This window comes from Salmo salar, chromosome 12 (genome assembly GCF_965601325.2).
Source record: "Salmo salar chromosome 12, fSalSal1, whole genome shotgun sequence".
Lineage (NCBI taxonomy): Eukaryota > Metazoa > Chordata > Actinopteri > Salmoniformes > Salmonidae > Salmo > Salmo salar.
In genome coordinates, this window is record NC_138302.1 from 35,625,716 (window position 1) to 35,647,667 (window position 21,952).

The 21,952-nt window shown below is 44.6% G+C and overlaps 1 protein-coding gene across 7 annotated transcripts in view; it reads left to right on the top strand.

Moving 5' to 3' along the window:
- Positions 1–21,952, top strand: part of usp34 (ubiquitin specific peptidase 34) — a 71,577-nt gene that overhangs the window by 856 nt on the left and 48,769 nt on the right. For all 7 annotated transcript variants that reach the window (XM_045691277.2, XM_045691278.2, XM_045691280.2 and 4 more), the window contains exons 2-14: positions 4,782–4,869; positions 6,043–6,631; positions 6,951–7,001; positions 14,632–14,781; positions 15,146–15,213; positions 16,581–16,773; positions 17,069–17,130; positions 17,267–17,348; positions 17,469–17,561; positions 19,221–19,346; positions 19,866–19,992; positions 20,332–20,462; positions 20,763–21,448. In XM_045691277.2, the coding sequence (XP_045547233.2) occupies positions 4,782–4,869; positions 6,043–6,631; positions 6,951–7,001; positions 14,632–14,781; positions 15,146–15,213; positions 16,581–16,773; positions 17,069–17,130; positions 17,267–17,348; positions 17,469–17,561; positions 19,221–19,346; positions 19,866–19,992; positions 20,332–20,462; positions 20,763–21,448 (2,446 nt within the window). The remainder of the gene's footprint in view (positions 1–4,781; positions 4,870–6,042; positions 6,632–6,950; positions 7,002–14,631; positions 14,782–15,145; positions 15,214–16,580; positions 16,774–17,068; positions 17,131–17,266; positions 17,349–17,468; positions 17,562–19,220; positions 19,347–19,865; positions 19,993–20,331; positions 20,463–20,762; positions 21,449–21,952) is intronic.

The window sequence follows — 21,952 nt, forward strand, 5'->3', positions numbered from 1 at the left end:
CGTGTTCGCTCTTGCTAGCGAGCCTGTCTGGTTGATATGTTTGTCCGTTTCACGTTGAGTAACGAGCTGTCCAACGTTAACTAACGTTAGCACACTGACTAGCCAGCTAACTGTGGTCAACTGGCATCAAAACGGACTGATTCGTTTTCATATTTGGTTGCCACACGCGCTGTAATAATATACTTTTGCCAGATTACAAGCAAATGTTTAGCATTGTTAGCTAAGTAATATAGGCTCACTAGTTAATGTACGTAAAAACATTAAGCCATCTAGCAAACTAGGCATGTAACCTATGCTAACTAGGACTCATTAGCGTTTTTGTTAGCCAAGTTAGCTAGCTAGTTATACGCTTGTTTTTAATCAAAATAAAATGTGCCTGAGAATGCCATTGGATGTATTTTCTAGTTCCGATTAAAATTGACAGTAGTAACGTTTGAACAGATTATTTGCTAGCTACGTGGTAACGTTAGCTAACTAGGCCATATTGCTTTCACGACGGGATGTTGGAGCGAATAAACAAAGGCCCATTTTTGGGGCTACATCAATTGTTTCCTCCATTACAGTTATAGCTAGTTATAGATCTATGAAATTGCAATGGTTTGTGTATGTGGAGTGCGTTTGTTTTACCAAGTTAGCGAACTGAGTATGGGAAGGCATTGGTGATGGTAGCAAGAAGACACTGCTGACAGTCTGCCTTATGGCTTGGTATACTGTGCTTTTTAAAAATGTATTTTACCTTTATTTAACTAGGCAAGTCAGTTAAGAACAAATTCTTATTTTCAATGACGGCCAAGGAACAGTGGGTTAACTGCCTTGTTCAGGGGCAGAACGACAGAATTTTACATTGTCTGCTCCGGGATTCGATCTAGCAACCTTTCAGTTACTAGTCCAACGCTCTAACCACTGGGCTACCTGTGCTTCATGTGCCTGCTTCATGCCATATGAGTTGTTTGCCATCAATAACATGGGGTTTTGCATTTGAAATCTTAATATGCTTGTTTGCTAGTTTTGGATGTCTTATGTTTTACACCTATTTTCAGTCTGATATTAGTGTCTAAATGTTTGATTTGGTGACTTGGGCAAGAGGGGGGTAATCTTGTTTAAAATGGTCTCCATGTCTTGGGAGGATATCCAAGCCCACATGGTAAAGCGGTTGTGGGTTGCTTATTACAGGAACCCTTTGAAAGGGGGATCATGATGGTGTAGCTCAAAGGGTCTTTCATCCTGTCAATACACATTTAAAATTAACAAGATTAATGGAATATAACCTATCCCCTCCCCCAGATCTGTTATTCAAATGAGCAATGAGTATGACACTTTAGGTGCTCAGATTTACTTGGTTGTTGGTGGTTTGTAGGCAAATTACGGAAAGATAAATGTTCCATGCATTTAATTTGGCCCATAATCAGTGTATTATTAAAGTGTGTGGGGGATTAGGCCTATGTCACTAGTGTTCTAAAAGGGCTTCCTTTTGTCTTAGAGCAAAACACCCTCTTTCCTGTCCACATGTATGTCTATCAACAACGGTTTTGCCAATGGCTAGTAGGCTACACAGTAGTATGTTTTCACAGTGGAGCTGCTGTTTTACCTGTGATGGGTCGTCCCTCTGTTCAGCCAAAAAAGAGTACACCCCTTTGTGAGTGTTTGTCGGCACCAGGCTGCCGCCAGTAGAGGTGTGAGGGGCTTGTTGCCTGTGACAGGCTTGTCTGGAGTGCCAGGGTGTGAGACTGGCAGCCCCATGTGGGCTTTCACCAGGTGACCCCTCACCCCAAATTTGCTGTAGCGTTTGCATGAAGCCAGGAATGTTTGTGTGTGGCTGCATGCATGCAAGGGAAGTGAGGGACATACTGAGTGAGTGAAGGGTTTCAACCCGTTATTGAATATGCTGTGCAAGTAAGCCTGCAGGGTGGCAGGTAGTCTAGCTGTTAAGAGCATTGGGCCAGTAACCGAAAGTTCAAATCCCGTGCCAGCTCGGTGAAAAATCTGTCAATGGCCCCTTGAAGAAGACACTTACCGCGAATTGCTCCTTTAAGTCGCCTTTAAGTCTGCTAAATGACTAAAATGTAACATGTGGCTGCCATTGTCAATCCTCACATACCCTGCTTTAAGATGCTGTCTGGCACTGTGGCCAGCAAGGCAGAGGTTGCCCTTGAGCATAGATCTGGGACCAGTTTACCTGCCCACCCCTAGCCTAACACTAATCCATTGATTGTAAAAAGCCAAACTGACCCTAGATCAGCACCTAAAGCCAACTATTGCTTCCACCAACACAGGAAGTTGAGCTCAGCAGAGCCCTGCTGAGTTGTAGGTGTCTATTTTACTTCTCTAATGTTTTTGTTACAAGCTCAAAGCTTTGCTGTCAGAACAATGGCTGGGATATCCAGATCCTCTTATCTGGGAATGATCGCAATATTTTTGGTCCAGGCCACCGAACACAATGTCATGGATTGTTTTATGAAGGGAGCTGGGAATTTTGGCAGAATTAAGGCAGACACACAGAGTTAGGTCAGGGTCAGGGCAAGGTGAACTTTAGAATGCTGTTTTGTTGTTCATCTCAGGAACAGACCCACTTACCTAGACACGAGTTCCACTTTGTTTTCTGTTTCTCTTGGTAGTGTTTTGGCACAACTCCAATTGTCAAAGTGGTTATTATTAGGCCCTATTCATGGTAAGAATGTGACATTTGGGCCTAGGTCAGTCAGGTATGGGAATGGGTCTCTTGTCACAAAGTTTGAACGTAGGCTGCACCTTTTTTTAAATGACACTTCTCCCTCCAACATAATGTGCAATATTCAACCTATAGATTATTTCATTAGCAATTTATCTTAAGTCCAACTTTTAGTTAGCAGTGAAGAAAAAGAGGTAGCAGTAACACTTAAAGTATTCCAAAACAACCACAGGTGCTCTTGTCGGGGAATAGTACTACAAAAGCCAAATTAAAAATTATAACACTCATGTCTGTAGTGGCATAAAAAATAAAAAAATAAAACTTAAAGCACTCGTGGGTTTGTAAGTTAAAAAAGCCTTTAATATGTCATTTTGCGTATCGGCTAACGCTTTCATCACGCCGTCCTTTTGCTTTTCTTGTTAGTAGACTTGGCATGTAGGCCAATGTGAGGCATCAACATGGTCAGTTTTCTCTTTTTGTTCTGAGAGCAGAAAATAGGATGCTGGTATAACAACAAAGATCTGTGGTTGAGGGGTGGGTGCAGCTGAAAATGATGCGTCACAAAGCCTTCCCAGAGTCACACATCTTTCATTTACACCATTGACTTTGTGAAAGACACAAGTGCTTTGGGGTTGCTGAATAATATAGGCAATGCCGCACTTTCCGCAGAAAAGTTCGAGCTGAGATTTTGACACAGCAATAACTTTCCATTGGACACACCTTGCCCCACACGTTGCTTACATTTTGTTTTCAGACTGTGTGTGTGTGTGTATGCTTGTGTGTCACCAAAAGGGATGTGCATGGTTATACGAATATCCTAAAGGACGTTAGTATTAGAGTACTTGGGGGTATTAATTTTTGCAGCAAGAAAATGTTTAGGTCTATTTTAAAATACAGGCGTTTTCTAAATTAAAATATCCATGTGACATTGTTACAAGTAAGGCCCATGACATTTCAAATGATTCATTGAATAAAATCAACTTTTCAATTATGTTGTGACGTGCCCCATGTCATGAGTCTACACCTAGATTTAAATGTGTCTACGGTGTCCACAGTGTGTCCGAAATCCCTTTCCCCGCGCTTTATTCAAATGCCAGTATGCATTCTAAAAACTGTGGAATAGGCAACATATGATAACACAGCAACAACTGATGGCAGTAGCTAACTAGTGTAGCAAACTAGCCAGCTAACCGAGGTGCCTCTCGGTCCCAAAACACACATTTTCTGGAGACTTGTGGGAGGAGTGCTTGCTGATAACATCGCCCACTCTATGCGATTTCGGTAGCCTGTTTACATCCAGACTTAGGAGAAATCTGCACGCAATGCATCCCTGACCAACTCCTGACGTGGTCAGTCAGACCACAAAGTGACTTTTCAATGCGATCTTCGTGTTCTGATAGCAGTAGTCGCATGTAAGTGTCAAGTGTAGACAATACCTCTGCCTGTCTGCTCGCTACCATCTCACCAGCATCTCCAAGCAGTAGCAGCAATAGAGTGCCAGCCTCAATTTCGCGCAACAGTGCTCAGGATAAAAACGTACGTTTATTTCAAATATCCAGATACAGACAGAAATGTATGATACTATTCATATAATGAAATGATTTCTACCCCCGTCCCTAGTCACCGACACATAATACAGCAGCTGACTTTAGCCTGTAGTACAAACCAATGCTGCTTGGGAAGGCCTGTTGGTGTGGAGTACCTGTCAGTTGTTGGTAATGGGGAGCCTTGCCTGGCCCTGTGCTAATGTGGTGCCGAGGCACGTTTCTCATCAGAGACTTGAGACTTCCATGGGTCAGTCTCCCATCCAGAGTAGAGGATTATCTCTGTTCTCCTGTTGACCAAAGGACCGTTCGCATTGCGCCTCCCAGAAATGTTTTTTGTTGTTGTAGCGAATTGTCTGTCAACCACTTTAATCTTCAACGGTCTTTGATAATGCCTCAAATATTTTAATTGCAATTTCAGCTTCCAATGTGTGCTATTTTCTAGCTCGTGGCCCCCATATAGCCTAGTAGTCTTTGAACAAGCAGTGTGGGTCAAGGGTCATGTCCTACACTTGCCTTTTCCATGTATATTGAACTGTACCACCTTGTCTGCTCTCTCTCCCCTCCAGTATCGGATGCAGACAGCACTGAGGGCCTACAGCTGAAGAAGGAGCATGCTTTACGAGTCTTCAGCTACATCAGCTCATGGACCCAGAGGTCAGTCTCCCGCTCTCCTCTGTTCCGCGCATTCATTATTCTTCCATAGATTCATCCCAAATGGAGCCCTATTCCCTATTTAGTGCACTACTTTTGACCAGGTGCTCTTTTTTTGACCACTATGTAGGGAAAAGGGTTTCATTTGGAACGTAGGCCATTATTCATTCATATTTAAAAGGGGAGGATGTCCGCTCCTTGATAGCTCTAGGTCTATCTGAAGTCATTATCAGCCATGAATTCATCGTTTATTACTAGTGCTAACGGCTGACCAATGTGTTTTAGGTGTAGCTTAGCATGTAGGCTAGCTAAGGTCACTGGAGGACAAGCGGGTCATAAATAATAGGTTTTTCGGCTCGCTTAGTAGTGGTTTTATTGTTGTTTAACAACTGTGTTTTTCGTGCCTGCAGGGAGAAGTGCCTTGAGAAATTGTTGACCTTTCATAGTTGTTCTACCACTCCCTGTGAGATCAGGCAAAAGTGCTTGACTCATCAGGGAAAGTTGATTCTAGTTTTGCATTCTTCTCTTTGTGTTTCTGATTAGTGGGATCCGTCATTTGTGTGGATCCTTCATTGTGTTAATTGGTTGCTGTCTTATGAAAATACATGGCGGGGGGGAAGACTGTCTAAAATAGGATGGTCAGTAATATAATCACAGGCGTTTTACGTTACGCTGATGTCACAAGAAACGGAATTCATGAGAACAGAGCTCAAAATAGATCAATGAAATCCTCCTCAACAATGCATATTCTGCTTCTTTGTTCATACAACTAAAGTCCACTTACATATCTTATTCAGAAAGCGAGAGAACTGAATATTTTCTGTTGCAAGTACCTAAAACTAGGCTCCTCTTGCTATGTTATTAGAATATGGGGAGTGAAGTATGTTTCTATGCTTTATTCGCTTCAATGCAAGTTTGATTGAAGTGAGCCAATAGAGTAGTCTCTAAAGATGGCTGGTTGTTGAGGCCAACACAGGCAGAAGCTACAGTTCACTGCAATGTGGACCGTGCATTGCCTTTTTATGGTTCCCAAACGTTTTCATTCCTTGACCATCCAAATGGAATGAGTCAGCCTCGAACTGCGACCCCAGTAGGAGTTGACTGCGACTCGCTGGTGAGTCTTCGTGATTCGCAGTTCACTCAATCCCTCTCGCCACCCCTCCTTTTCCTCCACAGGCAATGTCTATGCTGCTTCAAGGAGTATAAGCACCTGGAGGTGTTCAACCAGCTGGTCTACGCCCTCATCAACCTGGTCATCGCTCAGGTCACCAGCCTGAGGGACCGCCTCTGCAGCGCCACCAGCCAACGGGGCGTCACCGACGACGGGGCCGCAGGTGGCGAGGAGGGGCCGGGGACAGAATGGCGAGGAGAGGGAGGGGGTGGAATAACTGGAGCAGGGCCACACCCCCAGCAACCGCCCACCTCGCCTGTTGAGGACGAGCCGCTGAACGTGGAGAGGGACTCGGCAGAGGAGGACGGCGCCGGGGAAGCACCGGAGCAGAACCAGAATAACAACAACCAGAACCCAGTCCAGGGGACGAGCCAGGCCCAGCAGGAGGCCCCCAAGCCAGGTGAAAGTGGTAGTGGTATTGGGGCGTCTGAGGCTGTAGCTAGCAGCAGTACGGACTGCCAGGCCCACGAGGACATGTTTGACTCGTGGAGCACCGAGGACCGGGAGAAGCTGCTGCTCTGCGCTGCCAAGATCTTCCAGATTCAGTTCCCCCTGTACACGGCTTACAAACACAACACACACCCCACCATAGAGGTAATGGAATGACACACCCTGATACAACACAATACATAATCAAACCCCACTGTAGAGGTAATAGAATAACATGTTTCCCCCCGACACAACACCCATCCCACCAAAGCAGTAATGTTATAATATGTACCGCACCATAGAGGTAAAAGCATAACATGCACCCATACACACAACTCAATTATGGATTCAGTATATCAGCATTTATCTCCATGGTGTACTTAATACTTGACAATGACATTGGTGTCCTGCTGTTCCTAAATGTTCTCTAACAGTTCTCAGTATGCAATATACTCGTCATACTTTCTTTGTTTCCTTTTTCCAGGACATCTCTGCTCATGAAAGCAATATCCTCGGCTCCTTCTGCGACATGAATGTAAGGACTCCTCCGCCCTCTCTTTGTTTTTACGACTCCACTGTTTCGTCCAAAAACACAATACTCAATCCGCCTGATTGTCGCTTTGTGTCGGGTCCAACTCTTTACATCGACATCTACGTCTCTCAAATGGCACCCTATTCCCTTTACAGTGCACTACTTTTGACCCGGGCCCGTATGGCTCTGGTCAAAAGTACTGCACTATATAGGGAATAGGGTGCCATTTGGTACGCATTCTACGTCATCCAGTCCTTTGAAGCAAAGGCCCATGTTTTAATGTGTGGTCTGCCTGTTTGACCAATCACCAATCTGCTCATAGTCCCCTCCCCTCTCTCCCGTGGTCATGTTACTCATATCAGTGATTCATGACATCTTGAGTCTATTTATATTTTATTGGGAAGCTGCTTGAAGAGTGTCATGCCCAGAGCCCAACAGCTGTGTCCCATTTAGGACTGGGAGAGTAGGGAGGCAGGACTCTGAAAACTTCCCAGGTTGTTGTAATGGGTTTTCACTCGAGGAGGTTTGGTGTAGATTTGGTTAACAATAGGTCCTAGAACAGTTCTCCCTCAGGGGTCCAATTACAAATGTTTCCTTTAGGACCAGGGGAGACGGAGGGAGAAGGCTCTCTAAACACTGATCTCAGGTCCCTCTGGTAGCTTTTCAGGCCAACGTACACATGAGGTGTGAAATGTGTCTGCAGTGTAGTTTGAGTTTTTATTAAATTGAGGCTAATTTCCACCTCCAAGTGCTGTCGATCTTTCCCCAGAGTACAATAATCGGTTTCAGGCTAATTTAATAACTCTCCAGCTCATACCTTTCCACCGTATTAAACATTTATGGGCTTTTAATGGATATTTTTAGTGGACAAAGTTCATAGTCTGCATCAGACTGGAGTTCAGATAGTATTTTGTGCTTAATTGACCTTTCCTAGCTGGAATACAACCAATGGAACACTCAATTAAAATTGTATTTGTCACATGCTCCGAATACAACAGGCGTATACTTTACAGTGAAATGCTTACTTACAAGCCCTTAAGCAACAATGCAGTTTTAAGAAAGTATTTACTCAGATAAGCTGAAGTAAAAAGAATATAGAAAAATAACAAATAATTAAAGAGACACAATAAAATAACAGGCTATACACATGGGGTACCGGTACAGAGTCAATGTGCGGCAGCACAGGTTAGCTGAGGTAATATGTACAGTACCAGTCAAAAGTTTGGACACACCTACTCATTCCAGGGTTTTTCTTTATTTTCTACATTGTAGAATAATAGGAAAGACATCAACACTATGAAATAACACACATGGAATCATGTTGTTACCAGAAGTGTTAAACAAATCAAAATATATTTTATATTTGAGATTCTTCAAGGTAGCCCTTTGCATTGACAGATTTGCACACTCTTGGCAGTCTCTCAACCAGCTTCATGAGGTAGTCACCTGGAATGCATTTCAATTAACAGGTGTGCCTTGTTAATTTGTGGAATTTCTTTCCTTAATGCATTTGAGCCAATCAGTTGTTGTGGCAAGGTAGGGGTGGTATGCAGAGGATAGCTCTATTTAGTAAAAGACCAAGTCCATATTATGGCAAGAACAGCTCAAATAAGCAAAGAGAAACAACAGTCCATCATTACTTTAACCTCTATGGGCTAGGCGGGACGAATTCGTCCCACCTACGCAACAGCCAGTTGAATCCCGTGGCGCGATTTTCAAATACCTTAGAAATGCTATTACTTCAATTTCTCAAACATATGACTATTTTACAGCATTTTAAAGACAAGACTCTCGTTAATCTAACCACACTGTCCGATTTCAAAAAGGCTTTACAACGAAAGCAAAACATTAGATTATGTCAGCAGAGTACCCAGCCAGAAATAATCAGACACCCATTTTTCAAGCTAGCATATAATGTCACATAAACCCAGAAGACAGCTAAATGCAGCACTAACCTTTGATGATCTTCATCAGATGACAATCCTAGGACATTATGTTATACAATACATGCATGTTTTGTTCAATCAAGTTCATATTTATATCAAAAAACAGCTTTTTACATTAGCATGTGACGTTCAGAACTAGCATACCCCCCGCAAACTTCCGGGGAATTTACTAACAATTTACTAAATTACTCACGATAAACGTTCACAAAAAGCATAACAATTATTTTAAGAATTATAGATACAGAACTCCTCTATGCAATCGAGGTGTCCGATTTTAAAATAGCTTTTCGGTGAAAGCGCATTTTGCAATATTCTCAGTAGATAGCCCAGCCATCACGGCTAGCCATTTAGACACCGACCAAGTTTAGCCCTGACCAAAGTCAGATTTACTATTACAAAAGTTTGATTACCTTTGTTGTCTTCGTCAGAATGCACTCCCAGGACTGCTACTTGAATAACAAATGTTGGTTTGGTCCAAAATAATCCATCGTTATATCCAAATAGCGGTGTTTTGTTCGTGCGTTCCAGACACTATCCGAAATGGTAAATCAGGGTTACGAGCATGGCGCAATTCGTGACAAAAAAATTCTAAATATTCCATTACCGTACTTCGAAGCATGTCAACCGCTGTTTAAAATCCATTTTTATGCCATTTTTCTCGTAAAAAAGCGATAATATTCCGACCGGGAATCTCCGTTTAGGCAAACAGAGGAAAGAAAACAAAGCTTTCGGACGACGCGGGCACGAACCTGAGTCTCACAGTACTGTAACCAGCCACTACCCAAACGCGCTACTTTTTTTCAGCCAGAGCCTGCAAAGCCACGATTCAGCTTTTTGCCGCCTTCTGAGAGCCTATGGCAGCCGTAGGAAGTGTCACGTAACAGCAGAGATCCTTTGTAATGGATAGAGATGGCAAAGAAGGCCAAGAAATGGTCAGACAGGGTACTTCCTGTACAGAATCTTCTCAGGTTTTGACCTGCCATTTGAGTTCTGTTATACTCACAGACACCATTCAAACAGTTTTAGAAACTTTGGAGTGTTTTCTATCCAAAGCCAATAATTATATGCATATTCTAGTTACTGGGCAGGAGTAGTAACCAGATTAAATCGGGTACGTTTTTTATCCAGCCGTGTCAATACTGCCCCCTAGCCCTAACAGGTTAAGACATGAAGGTCAGTCAATCCGGGAAAGTTCAAGTGCAGTCGCAAAAACTGAGCGCTATGATGAAACCTCTGCTGCAGAGGATAAGTTAAAGTTTCCAGCCTCAGAAATTGCAACCCAAATAAATGCTTCACAGAGTAACAGACACATCTCAACATCAACTGTTCAGAGGAGCCTGTCTGAATCAGGCCTTCATGGTCAAATATCTGCAAAGAAACCACTACTAAAGGACACCAATAATAAGAAGAGACTTGCTTGGACCAAGAAACATGAGCAATGGACATTAGATCAGTGGAAATCTGTCCTTTGGTCTGAGTCCAAATTTGCGATTTTTGGTTCCTACTGCTGTGTCTTTGTGAGACGCAGAGTATGTGAGACGCAGAGTAGGTGAACAGATGATCTCCGCGTGTGTGGTTCCCACCGTGAAGCATGGAGAAGGAGGTGTGATGGTGTGGGGGTGCTTTGCTGGTGACACTGTCAGTGATTTATTTAGAATTCAAGTCACACTTAACCAGCATGGCTACCACAGCATTCTGCAACGATACGCCATCCCATCTTGTTTGTGCTTAGTGGGACTATAATTGTATTTTTCAACAGGACAATGACCCAACACACCTCCTGGCTGTGTAAGGGCTATTTGACCAAGAAGGAGAGTGATGGAGTGCTGCATCAGATAACCTGGCCTCCACAATCACCCGACCTCAACCCAATTGAGATGGTTTGGGATGAGTTGGACCGGAGATTGAAGGAAAAGCTGCCAACAAGTGCTCAGCATATGTGGGTACTTCTTCAAGAAAAGCATTTCTCATGAAGCTGGTTGAGAGAATGCCTAGACTGCAAAGCTTTGGTGGCTACTTTTAATAATCTAAAATAGAAAATATATTTTGATTTGTTAATTAACCATTTTTTGGTTACTACATGATTCCATGTGTTATTTCATGGTTTTGATGTATTCACTATTATTCTACAATGTAGAAAATAGTCAAAATAAAGACAAACCATGGAATGAGTAGGTGTGTACAAACTTGTGACTGTAGGTAAGGTGATTATGTAATGATAATACACAGAGTAGCAGCAGTGTAAAAATGGGGGTAGGGGGTTCAGTGCAAATAGTCCGGGTAGCCATTTGATTAGCTGTTTAGGAGTCTTATGGCTTGAGGGTAGAAGCTGTTAAGAATCCTTTTGGACCTAGACTTGGTGATCTGGTACTGCTTGCTGTGTGGGAGCAGAGAGGACACTATGACTAGGGTGGCTGGAGTCTGACAGTTTTTAGGGCCTTCCTTTGACATCGCCTGGTATAGAGGTCCTGAATGGCTGGAAGCGTGACCCCAGTGATGTACTGGGCCGTATGCACTACCCTCTGTAGTGTCTTGTGGTCGGAGGCCGAGCAGTTGCCGTACCAGGCGGTGATGCAACCAGTCAGGATGCTCTCGATGGTGCAGATGTATAACCTTTTGAGGATCTGAGGACCCATGCCAAGTTTTTTTTCAGTCTTCTGAGGGGGAATAGGTGTTGTCATGCCATCTTCATGAATGTCTTGGTGTGCTTGGACCATGTTAGTTTTTTGGTGATGTGGACACCAAGGAACTTGAAGCTCTCAACCTGCTCCACTACAGCCCTGTCGATGAGAATGGGGGCATGCTCGGCCTTCCCTTTTCCTGTTGTCCACGATCATCTCCTATATCTTGTTCACTTTGATAGAGAGGTTGTTATCCTGGCACCACACTGCCAGGTCTCTGACCTCCTCCCTATAGATTCTCATCGCTGTTGGTGATCAGGCCTACCACTTTTGTCGTCGGCAAACTTGATGGTTTTGGAGTCATGCTTGACCATGCAGTCATGGGTGAACAGGGATTACAGGAGGGGACTGAGCACGTATCCCTGAGGGGCCCCTGTGTTGAGGATCAGCGTGACAGATATGTTGTTACCTACCCTTACCACCTGGGGGGCGGCACGTCAGGAAGTCCAGGATCCAGTTGTAGAGGGAGGTGTTTAGTCCCAGGGTCCTTAGCTTAGTGATGAGCTTTGTGGGCACTATGGTGTTGAATGCTGAAGTGTAGTCAATGAATAGCATTCTCACGTAGGTGTTCCTTTTGTCCAGGTGTGAAAGGGCAGTGTGGAGTGCAATAGAGATTGCGTCATCTGTGGATCTGTTGTGGCAGTATGCAATTTAAAGTGGGTCTAGGGTTTCTGGGATAATGGTGTTGTATGTGAGCCATGACCGACCTTTTTAAAGCACTTCATGGCTGCAGACGTGAGTGATACAGGTTGGTTTTCATTTAGGCAGGTTACCTTGGTGTTCTTGGGCACAGGGACTATGGTGGTCTGCTTGAAACATAGAATAGAAGTAAGAAGCATAGAAGTAATTTAGCTGGTCTGATAGGCTCGTGTCACTGGGCAGCTTTGGTTGTCCGTAATATTTTGCAAGCCCTGCCACATCTGACGATCGTCGGAGCCAGTGTAGTAGGATTCAATCTTAGTCCTGTATTGACCCATTGCCTGTTTGATGGTTCGTTGTAGGGCGTAGCGGGATTTCTTATAAGCGTCCGGGTTAGAGTCCCGCTCCTTGAAAGCGGTAGCTTTAGCTCAGTGCGGATGTTGCCTCAGTGCGGATGTTGCGGATGTTGCCTGGCTTCTGGTTGGAGTATGTACGTACGGCCACTGTGGGAATGATGTCATCGATGCTCTTATTGATGAAGCTCCCTACTCATTTGGCACACCAGGTAGGCTAAAGCAAATGCTCAAAGATTTCATATAAACTCAGCAAAAAAAGAAACGTCAACTGCATTTATTTTCAGCAAACTTAACATGTGTAAATATTTATATGAACATAAGATTCAACAACTGAGATGTAAACTGAACAAGTTCCACAGACATGTGACTAACAGAAATGATGTGTCCCTGAACAAAGGGGTGTCAAAATCAAAAGTAAGTCAGTATCTGGTGTGGCCACCAGCTGCAGGAAGTACTGCAGTGCATCTCCTCATGGACTGCACCAGATTTGCCAGTTCTTGCTGTGAGATGTTACCCCACTCTTCCACCAAGGCACCTGCAAGTTCCCGGACATTTCTGGGGGGAATGGCCCTAGCCCTAACCCTCCGATCCAACAGGTCCCAGACGTGCTCAATGGGATTGAGATCCGGGCTCTTCGCTGGCCATGGCAGAACACTGACATTCCTGTCTTGCAGGAAATCACACACAGAACGAGCAGTATGTCTGGTGGCATTGTCATGCTGGAGGGTCATGTCAGGATGAGCCTGCAGGAAGGGTACCACATGAGGGAGGAGGATGTCTTCCTTGTACCGCACAGCGTTGAGATTGCCTGCAATGACAACAAGCTCAGTCTGATGATGCTGTGACACACCGCCCCAGACCATGACGGACCCTCCACCTCCAAATCGATCCCGCTCCAGAGTACAGGCCTCGGTCTAACGCTTATTCCTTCCACGATAAATGCGAATCCGACCATCACCCCTGGTGAGACAAAACCGCGACTCGTTAGTGAAGAGCACTTTTTGCCAGTCCTGTCTGGTCCAGCGACGGTGGGTTTGTGTCCATAGGCGACGTTGTTGCCGGTGATGTCTGGTGAGGACCTGCCTTACAACATGCCTACAATCCCTCAGTCCAGCCTCTCTCAGCCTATTGCGGACAGTCTGAGCACTAATGGAGGGATTGTGCATTCCTGGTGTAACTCAGGCAGTTGTTGTTGCCATCCTGTACCTGTCCCGCAGGTGTGATGTTCAGATGTACTGATCCTGTGCAGGTGTTGTTACACGTGGTCTGCCACTGCGAGGACGATCAGCTGTCCGTCCTGTCTCCCTGTAGCGCTGTCTTAGGCATCTCACAGTATGGAAATTGCAATTGTTTTGCCCTGGCCTCATCTGAAGTCCTCATCCCTCCTTGCAGCATGCTTAGGCACGTTCAAGCAGATGAGCAGGGACCCTGGGCATCTTTCATTTGGTGTTTTTCAGAGTCAGTAGAAAAGCCTCTTTAGTGTCCAAAGTTTTCACAACTGTGACCTTAATTACCTACCGTCTGAAGCTGTTACTGTCTTAACGACCGGTCTACAGGTGCATGTTCATTCATTGTTTATGGTTCATTGAACAAGCATGGGAAACGGTGTCTAAACCCTTTATAATGAAGATATTTAGATTTTTATCTTTGAAAGACAGGGTCCTGAAAAAGGGACGTTTCTTTTTTTGCTGAGTTCACTGATCCCAGCTCTGGTCTTCATACTCTGTCCTGAATAGTCTGCAAAAAAGCCATCATCTCTTCTCCTACATCTGAGTGTGTGAAAGAACATGAGAAGTGAAATCAAATTCCCAGTGTACGTCTATCCACCGTATTGCTTTCACCTATCACCTATAGTTCTTATAAACCAAAAAGGAGACGAGGGTATGAAACCATTGAGTTGCACCGATCACGCTTGTCTCTTCCACTATGATGTGTGTTATGAAGCCAAAGTTAGTTTTCCATATCCGTGTGGACAATAAAGTTGTATTGACCTTGTTTTCCCTGTGACCAGGATGTGGAGGTCCCCTTGCACTTGCTGCGCTACGTGTGCCTGTTCTGTGGCAAGCACGGTCTGTCGCTCATGAAGGACTGCTTTGAGTCAGGCACGCCAGAGAGCCTGCCCTTCCCCATCGCCCACGCCTTCATCACCATCGTCTCCAATGTGAGTAGGAGTTGATCCAGCCACCCAACAAAGCAGCCCAACCCAAACGCTGATTTTATATATATATATATATATATATATATATATATCTATCTATCCTGGATATATTTACCACTACCTCCAGATGCTGTTTCAGCTCCATCTCCAGAGCCACATGTATGCAGATGTTCTTGATGCAGTTTCTACGTTATTAGCACAGCTGTTTGGTTTGTAAATGCTCTCTCCGCCGGTAATCGCAGTGAATAATCAGTTGTCAGCCAGCTCTGTTAGAGTGGCATCTGTTTTTAGGTTTTCCACTGCTTCTCACACATCTTAAGGGATGTCAGTCTGATTCAAAATCTGTTTTTTTTCTCTCCACACACAGATCCGAATATGGTTGCACATTCCCGCCGTCATGCAGCACATCATACCGTTCCGCACGTATGTAATACGGTAAGTTCACGCTCTCCATATCAATGAAACTCCGTGGTGAAATCTCTGTATTGACTTCAGAGTGAGGATAATCAAGACTTTATTAGTGTCTCCCCACCAGTGAGTTTTCACTAGTGCCTTGAAATCCCTAATTAGGCATGTATCAATACAGATTGAATCACAAATCATTTATTGAATAAAATGGTTGTTAGTCATGACGTTTCCCCCATATCAAATACAGCTCTCAACAATATGGCATCCCGTACTGCTGTTTAATGCTTTTTGTCTGCAGTCATTGTAAGAGAATAAGAAAATGGGGCAGAGAGAGGGGAGTTGCTGTTGCAGTCGCAGTCGCAGCTCCTCTCGTCAGAAATGGCCCAAGGGGCTGTTTGAAATGCATATTGTATTTGGATACACAGTGCTGTGTTGTTCGACTCGCCCACCACTTTCCAACACACAATCAAACGCACTTGATAGAGATGCTCCCCTGAATATTGGATGTAGTATTAGGGAGGACGTTATGCAAATAGGGTAATCCAGCATATTGGCAGTCGATCAGCATAAATCAAGGTTGAATTTAGTGGATGCTCTTAGGAAGCATATTTTTGTTGTATTTGAGTTGAATTTCAAAATTCAATCAGATACTTGACTGTATATATTTTTTTTTCTGGATGAAAGGAATTTCAGCTGAGAGCCCTCATTCTGTGTAGTGTGCTTCACTCTTGCCGTGCCACCAACTGGTGTTGCTAGGAAGAGCTTCCCTCGCCATGGTAACAGTGGCCAATGCTCCAGTCAGCTTCTCCTCACATGACCTTGGAGCAGCCAGACAGCTCGCAGGCCTCGCCGCACCTCTGTCATGTGACCTGGGTGGGCTGGATTAACTGGTCCTGATGTCCAAATGGAACATTCCTTCCTCATTTTGGTCCTTTGTCTAAGAAGAATGATGAAATGTGACTTCTGGCTCCAGTGCCATTCCACCTTATAGCGTATCACTCCTTCCTCCTGAATTGAGCAAAATGTGTGTTTTCTAAGAAGTTATTAAAAAGATATAGTATGTATCTTATTGATCGCAGAGACCGTAGATTCTCATTGAAGCCAACTATTGTCATGGTTTTTCTCAGTAGCTTATCAAAGTGCTTCTCATCTGAGTGTTTCAGCCAGCCTCAATAGATGCCACACACTTAGTCCTGACTGTTTAGTTCCGTTTGTCCAGCCTGTCTACCGCGTCTTCTCCAGAAGCACACTTGAGAGAACCTGACAAAGAGACTTCCAACTTTAAAACTAAACAGAACAAATAAAAGTATTTCCTAACAAAGGGACTTCCTGATTTTAAATAAAGTTTTATCTCAATTCACAAATAACTTATTTCCAAATGTGTCCCTCCCCAGGTACCTGTGCAAGCTGTCGGACCAGGAGCTGCGTCAGAGCGCGGCACGCAACATGGCCGACCTGATGTGGAGCACGGTGAAGGAGCCGCTGGACAGCGCACTGTGCTTCGACAAGGAGAGCCTGGACCTGGCCTTCAAGTACTTCATGTCCCCCACGCTCACCATGAGGCTGGCTGGCCTCAGCCAAATCACGGTGAGACTCACACGTGCACCCAGAGACGCGTACACCCACTCTCACACACTGCTGTTGTTGCTTGCTCTTTGGGAGTCTAGGCCCGGGTTACTGTGAAGGACATTGTGACAGCTGTTTTGTTTTTGACACAGAGACACTTTGACTTGTATACTCTATTAAATCTCCACTAGGACTTTCAGTTTACTGTAACTGAGACTTTAACTCTAGGGTCAATGACTCGATAAAGGGATGAAGTACACTGGTGTGTACATACATACATAATTCATGAAATGTTTATTCTTGTTTTCTCCCACAGAATCAGCTCCACACCTTCAACGACGTCTGTAATAATGAGTCTCTGGTGTCCGACACCGAAACGTAAGTCAATTGAGTTGATTTTACAATGAAACGTAAGTCAATTGAGTCGATTTTTACAATGAAAGTAAGTCAATTGATTTGAGTTACCACTGCATCACAGACCGTTAAAGCAGCGTACCTCAAACTGTCCCTCCAGGTCAATAGCAAAGGAACTAGCTGACTGGCTAATCAACAACAATGTGGTGGAGCATATATTTGGACCAAATTTGCATATTGAGGTGAGTTTTCCCATTCCGAGTCGTTATTACAGTAAGTCAATACATTTTAGTGGGTAATCCGTGTTTGAACTTCCCTGTTAATGAGGAGGTTGTCTTTGTGCCTCTTTGTTGTCGTTCCAGATAATTAAACAGTGCCAAGTGATCCTGAACTTCCTTGCCGCTGAGGGAAGGCTCAGCACCCAGCATGTGGACTGCATCTGGGCCGCAGCTCAGGTAACTAGGCCCTAAACACCAAGGCCTAGAAAGCTGGTAGAAAGCTTCTCAGAGTAGAAATGCTGATTTTTAGGATCAATTTTGCCTCTTTAACTTCTTGGGGCTATGTGGGACGCTAGCGTGCCACCCGTGGTGCACCCTATCAACAGCAGGTGCATTTCAAGAGCGGCAAATTTGAAACCAAATAAATGTCAAAATTCAAATTTTTCAAACCACGTTGTCCGATTTCAAAAAGGTTTTACGGCGAAAGCATAAAGTTAGATTATGTTAGGAGAGTACATTGACAATAGCTGTGTGTAATGTTTGTCAATTCAAAGACAGGGTCACCAAAACCATAAAACCAGCTAAAATGATGCACTAACCTTTTACAATCTCCATCAGATGACACTCCTAGGACATTATGTTAGACAATGCATGCATTTTTAGTTCTATCAAGTTCATATTTATATCCAAAAACAGCGTTTTACTATGGCATTGATGTTGAGGAAATCGTTTCCCTCCAATAACCGGCAGTCAAGTCAGCGTCACAAATTAAATAATTAAAATTAGAAAACATTGGTAAAATATTATATTGTCATTTAAAGAATTATAGATTTACATCTCTTGAACGCAATCAACTTGCCAGATTTAAAAATAACCTTACTGTGAAATCACACTTTGCAATAATCTGAGCACTGCGCCCAGAAAAATATGCTTTGCTATACAAACGGCCATGTTGGAGAGATCGAAAATACTATGTAAATAATCCATTACCTTTGATTCTCTTCATCAGATGTCACTTCCAGGAATCCCAGGTCCATAACGAATGTAGTTTTGTTCAAAAAAGCTCATCATTTATATCCAAAAAGCTCCGTGTTGTTAGCACATGATCTAAGCCAGCCGGACTTCTCGTCATGAACGAGGGGAAAAAATATATTTACGTTCGTTCAAACATGTCAAACGTTGTATAGCATAAATCATTAGTGCCTTTTTTAACCAGAACATGAATAATATTCAAGGTGGACGAATGCATTCTCTTTTATAATGTATTGGAACGAGGGTACCCAACATGAACTCGCGCGCCAGAGTCTAATCGGCCATCACCGTTCCATGGCTCTTGTTCGGTCAGATCTCACAGTAAAAGACTCAAAACACTTTGTAAAGGCTGGTGACATCTAGTGGAAGCAATAGGAAGTGCCAAAACATTAATCAACCCCTGTGTGTTTCAATGGCATAGGCTTAAAGGTAATTCAACACATCAGGTATCCACTTCCTGTCAGAAAATGTCTCAGGGTTTTGCCTGCCAAATGAGTTCTGTTATACTCACAGACACCATTCAAACAGTTTTAGAAACTTTAGGGTGTTTTCTATCCATATATAATAAGTATATGCATATTCTAGTTACTGGGTAGGATTAGTAACCAGATTAAATCGGGTACGTTTTTTTATCCAGCCGTGAAAATACTGCCCCCTAGCCCCAACAGGTTAATCAAGTTGAGGGACCTAATCCTAGAGCAGCGCTCATACTCTGAATTTGTATGCATATGTTATACTTTTCTTTACTATATTCTACCAATTAGTTTTGCTATCATTTCATTTAATTGAAATCCAAAGTTGTCTTTTGTGTCATTTTTCACTGATGTTCCCCTTGACCCTGTCTCTCTCTCTGTTATTATGTAGCTGAAGCACTGTAGCCGTTACATCCACGACCTGTTCCCTTCGCTCATCAAGAACCTGGACCCGGTGCCGCTGCGCCACGTCCTCAACCTGGTGTCCGGTCTGCACCCCAGCGCACACACCGAACAGGTACTCTCACACGCCACACATCATGAGCGCCCAATGGAACATGAGGACTACGAATTACCTAGGTCCGGGACGATGCCAGTATCGCGATTCTCTTAGGTATTGTGGCAAGGAAACACAACACGAAGGTAATTGATCTTCTTTAGAAACCCAGTGTCATCCAGAGTCTGATTTTCCAAGCTATACCACACACTATTTTACATAAAACAGATTTTTAAAGGACCAAAGAGTTTGGTCTGCTTCGTGTTTTGCATTTTTGCCATGGAAGAAAATATCGCGAGGCTGGTATCGTCCTGGGCCTGTTATTACCTCAGTTACTTTAGGCCATGGCAAGGAGTGGACAATCAAATGTTCAGTGTGATTTAATCTAGATATCAGCAGATTACTTTAAGGAGCTTTATAGTCACATACACCCAGTCTTAACTAACAGAGCTACTCTTTGTCTTCGTCACCTGCCCACCCTAAAGAGCCTATAATTGTGATTCTATATGTAATTCTACGCTGCCCACCCTCCCTCCTCAGACCCTGTACCTGGCCTCCATGTTGATCAAGGCTCTGTGGAACAACGCCCTGTCCGCTAAGGCCCAGCTCTCCAAGCAGAGCTCCTTCGCCTCGCTGCTCAACACCAACACCATGGGCAACAAGAAAGGTACGATTGTTGTGTTTGTCTGTGTGTATTTCAAGGGGATATATGTTCACTGTCTTTGTGGTAGACAACTCCGGTGCTGTGGAGTTTCAGTGGTAGGCTGGTTTTTGGTCCAGTCCAGCACTAATCAAGGTGATGAAGGTGTTGAATCAGGTGTTTTAGTGCTGGGATGGAAAAGGCTTGAACACCCTTTTAAACCCCAATAACCAGGGTTTACCACTTGCTTAGATACATAGGCTCTTAAACATCTCTGCTGGTATATAGACTACGTTATGAATTCTGAAGTGTTTTGTCAGATGCGGTATCTGATGTATTAAGCCTCTGCTTCTCGTCTCTACCCAGGCTCCCCAGCGGCCAGCCCGGACAGCAGTGACAACAGTGACACGCACCACAGCGGCGGTAGCGACATGGAGATGGACGAGCAGATGATGGGCAGCAGCAAGCGGGGCCAGCAGAGACTCTCTGACACGGAGGTTAGTACCCTTTTCACACTCTCTAGCTGGAGAAACGTTTAATAGGAATTGCTGTTAGTAGCGAACTGTTACTTTCCAGCACTGTTCAGCAATCCATGCCTTGTTTTTTTTTTTTTTTTTTTTGCCTAGCCACTGTCTCCAATTGCTAACTTTTTAGCATTTTTATCAAAAAGCAAATCCAAGTCAGTATCCCTGATTTATTAGCATTTTTCTGGTTTCATATAAAAAAAAGTATTGAGGTTCTGATGTATGGCTGGTTTAACTGGAACTGATTCGGTCTCCTCTCTTCTCCCCGTCTAGGAGTCGATGCAGGGAAGCTCGGACGAGACAGCCAACAGCATGGAGGAGGGCAGCAGTGGGCCAGGCAGCAGCAGTGGCCACAGCGAGGGCTCCAGCAACGAGGCGGGCTCCAGCCGTGCCAGCCAGTCGGCGGGAAGCCCCGGCAGCGAGCTGCACTCTGACGACATGGCTGACAGCGAGATCCTCAAGGAGGAAGAGGATGAGGAAGATGACGAAGATGATGACGAAGATGATGACGATGAAGAGGACGAAGAGGGGAACAACCGGGGTGTAGCGGCCGAGGGCAGCCCGCAGAAGGAGCCCCGGGACCAGCTGGAGGTCAGGAAGCGGAAAGCGGGTGAGGCGCTGGTGGAGGAGCAGGGCGACAGAGCCGAAAGAGGAGGGGCAGGAGACGGACCAAAACCCAAAGGTTTGCCCTTTAACCCCGAGGCAGCCGTCGGCATGGTAACGGCTACGGCGTCGATGGAGGGCCGCATGAGGATGCTTGACGCCTGCTCGGCCCGGCCTGAGGGGCCCGAACAACAACATTCAGAGATGGGAGGCCCCTCACCCCAAATGGCCCCGGGCCCCCAGGAGCAGACCTGCCTGCCCTGCCCCGGGGACTTCCTGGGGGACGCCATGGGCAACGAGCTGTTCAACTGCCGACACTTCATCGGGCCCCACCACCACCACCACCACCATGAAGGGTAAGACTGTTACCATCTCTTTGCTTTCTTTACTCTAATCTGTGTCTTCTCTGTATCTCCTCTTTCATAGTGTTCTTTGTTTATCACATTTGCATAGGGCGATAAGGTTCTTTTTAAGGCTTCTATCCAACTACAGACCCCAACTAAGACAAACTGTCCGTGGCCGATTGTACATATTGGATCAGGACCATCTACGAGCAATTATGTCGGCGTCCAAATGAGTCTTGACACCATCCGTAAACGGTTGAGTTGGCTGTAGTTGCATAGATGTGTAGAAGTGTCCAGTCAATTATTTCTACATTTGTCATGAGAAACTAGACATACACTGAGTGTACAAAACATTAGGAACACTTTCCTAATATTGAGTTTCAGTCCCTTTTGCCCTCAGAACAGCCTCAATCCGTCGGGGCATGGACTCTACAAGGTGTTGAAAGCGTTCCACGGGGATGCTGACCCATGTTGACTCCAATGCTTCCCACAGTTGTGTCAAGTTGACTGGATGTC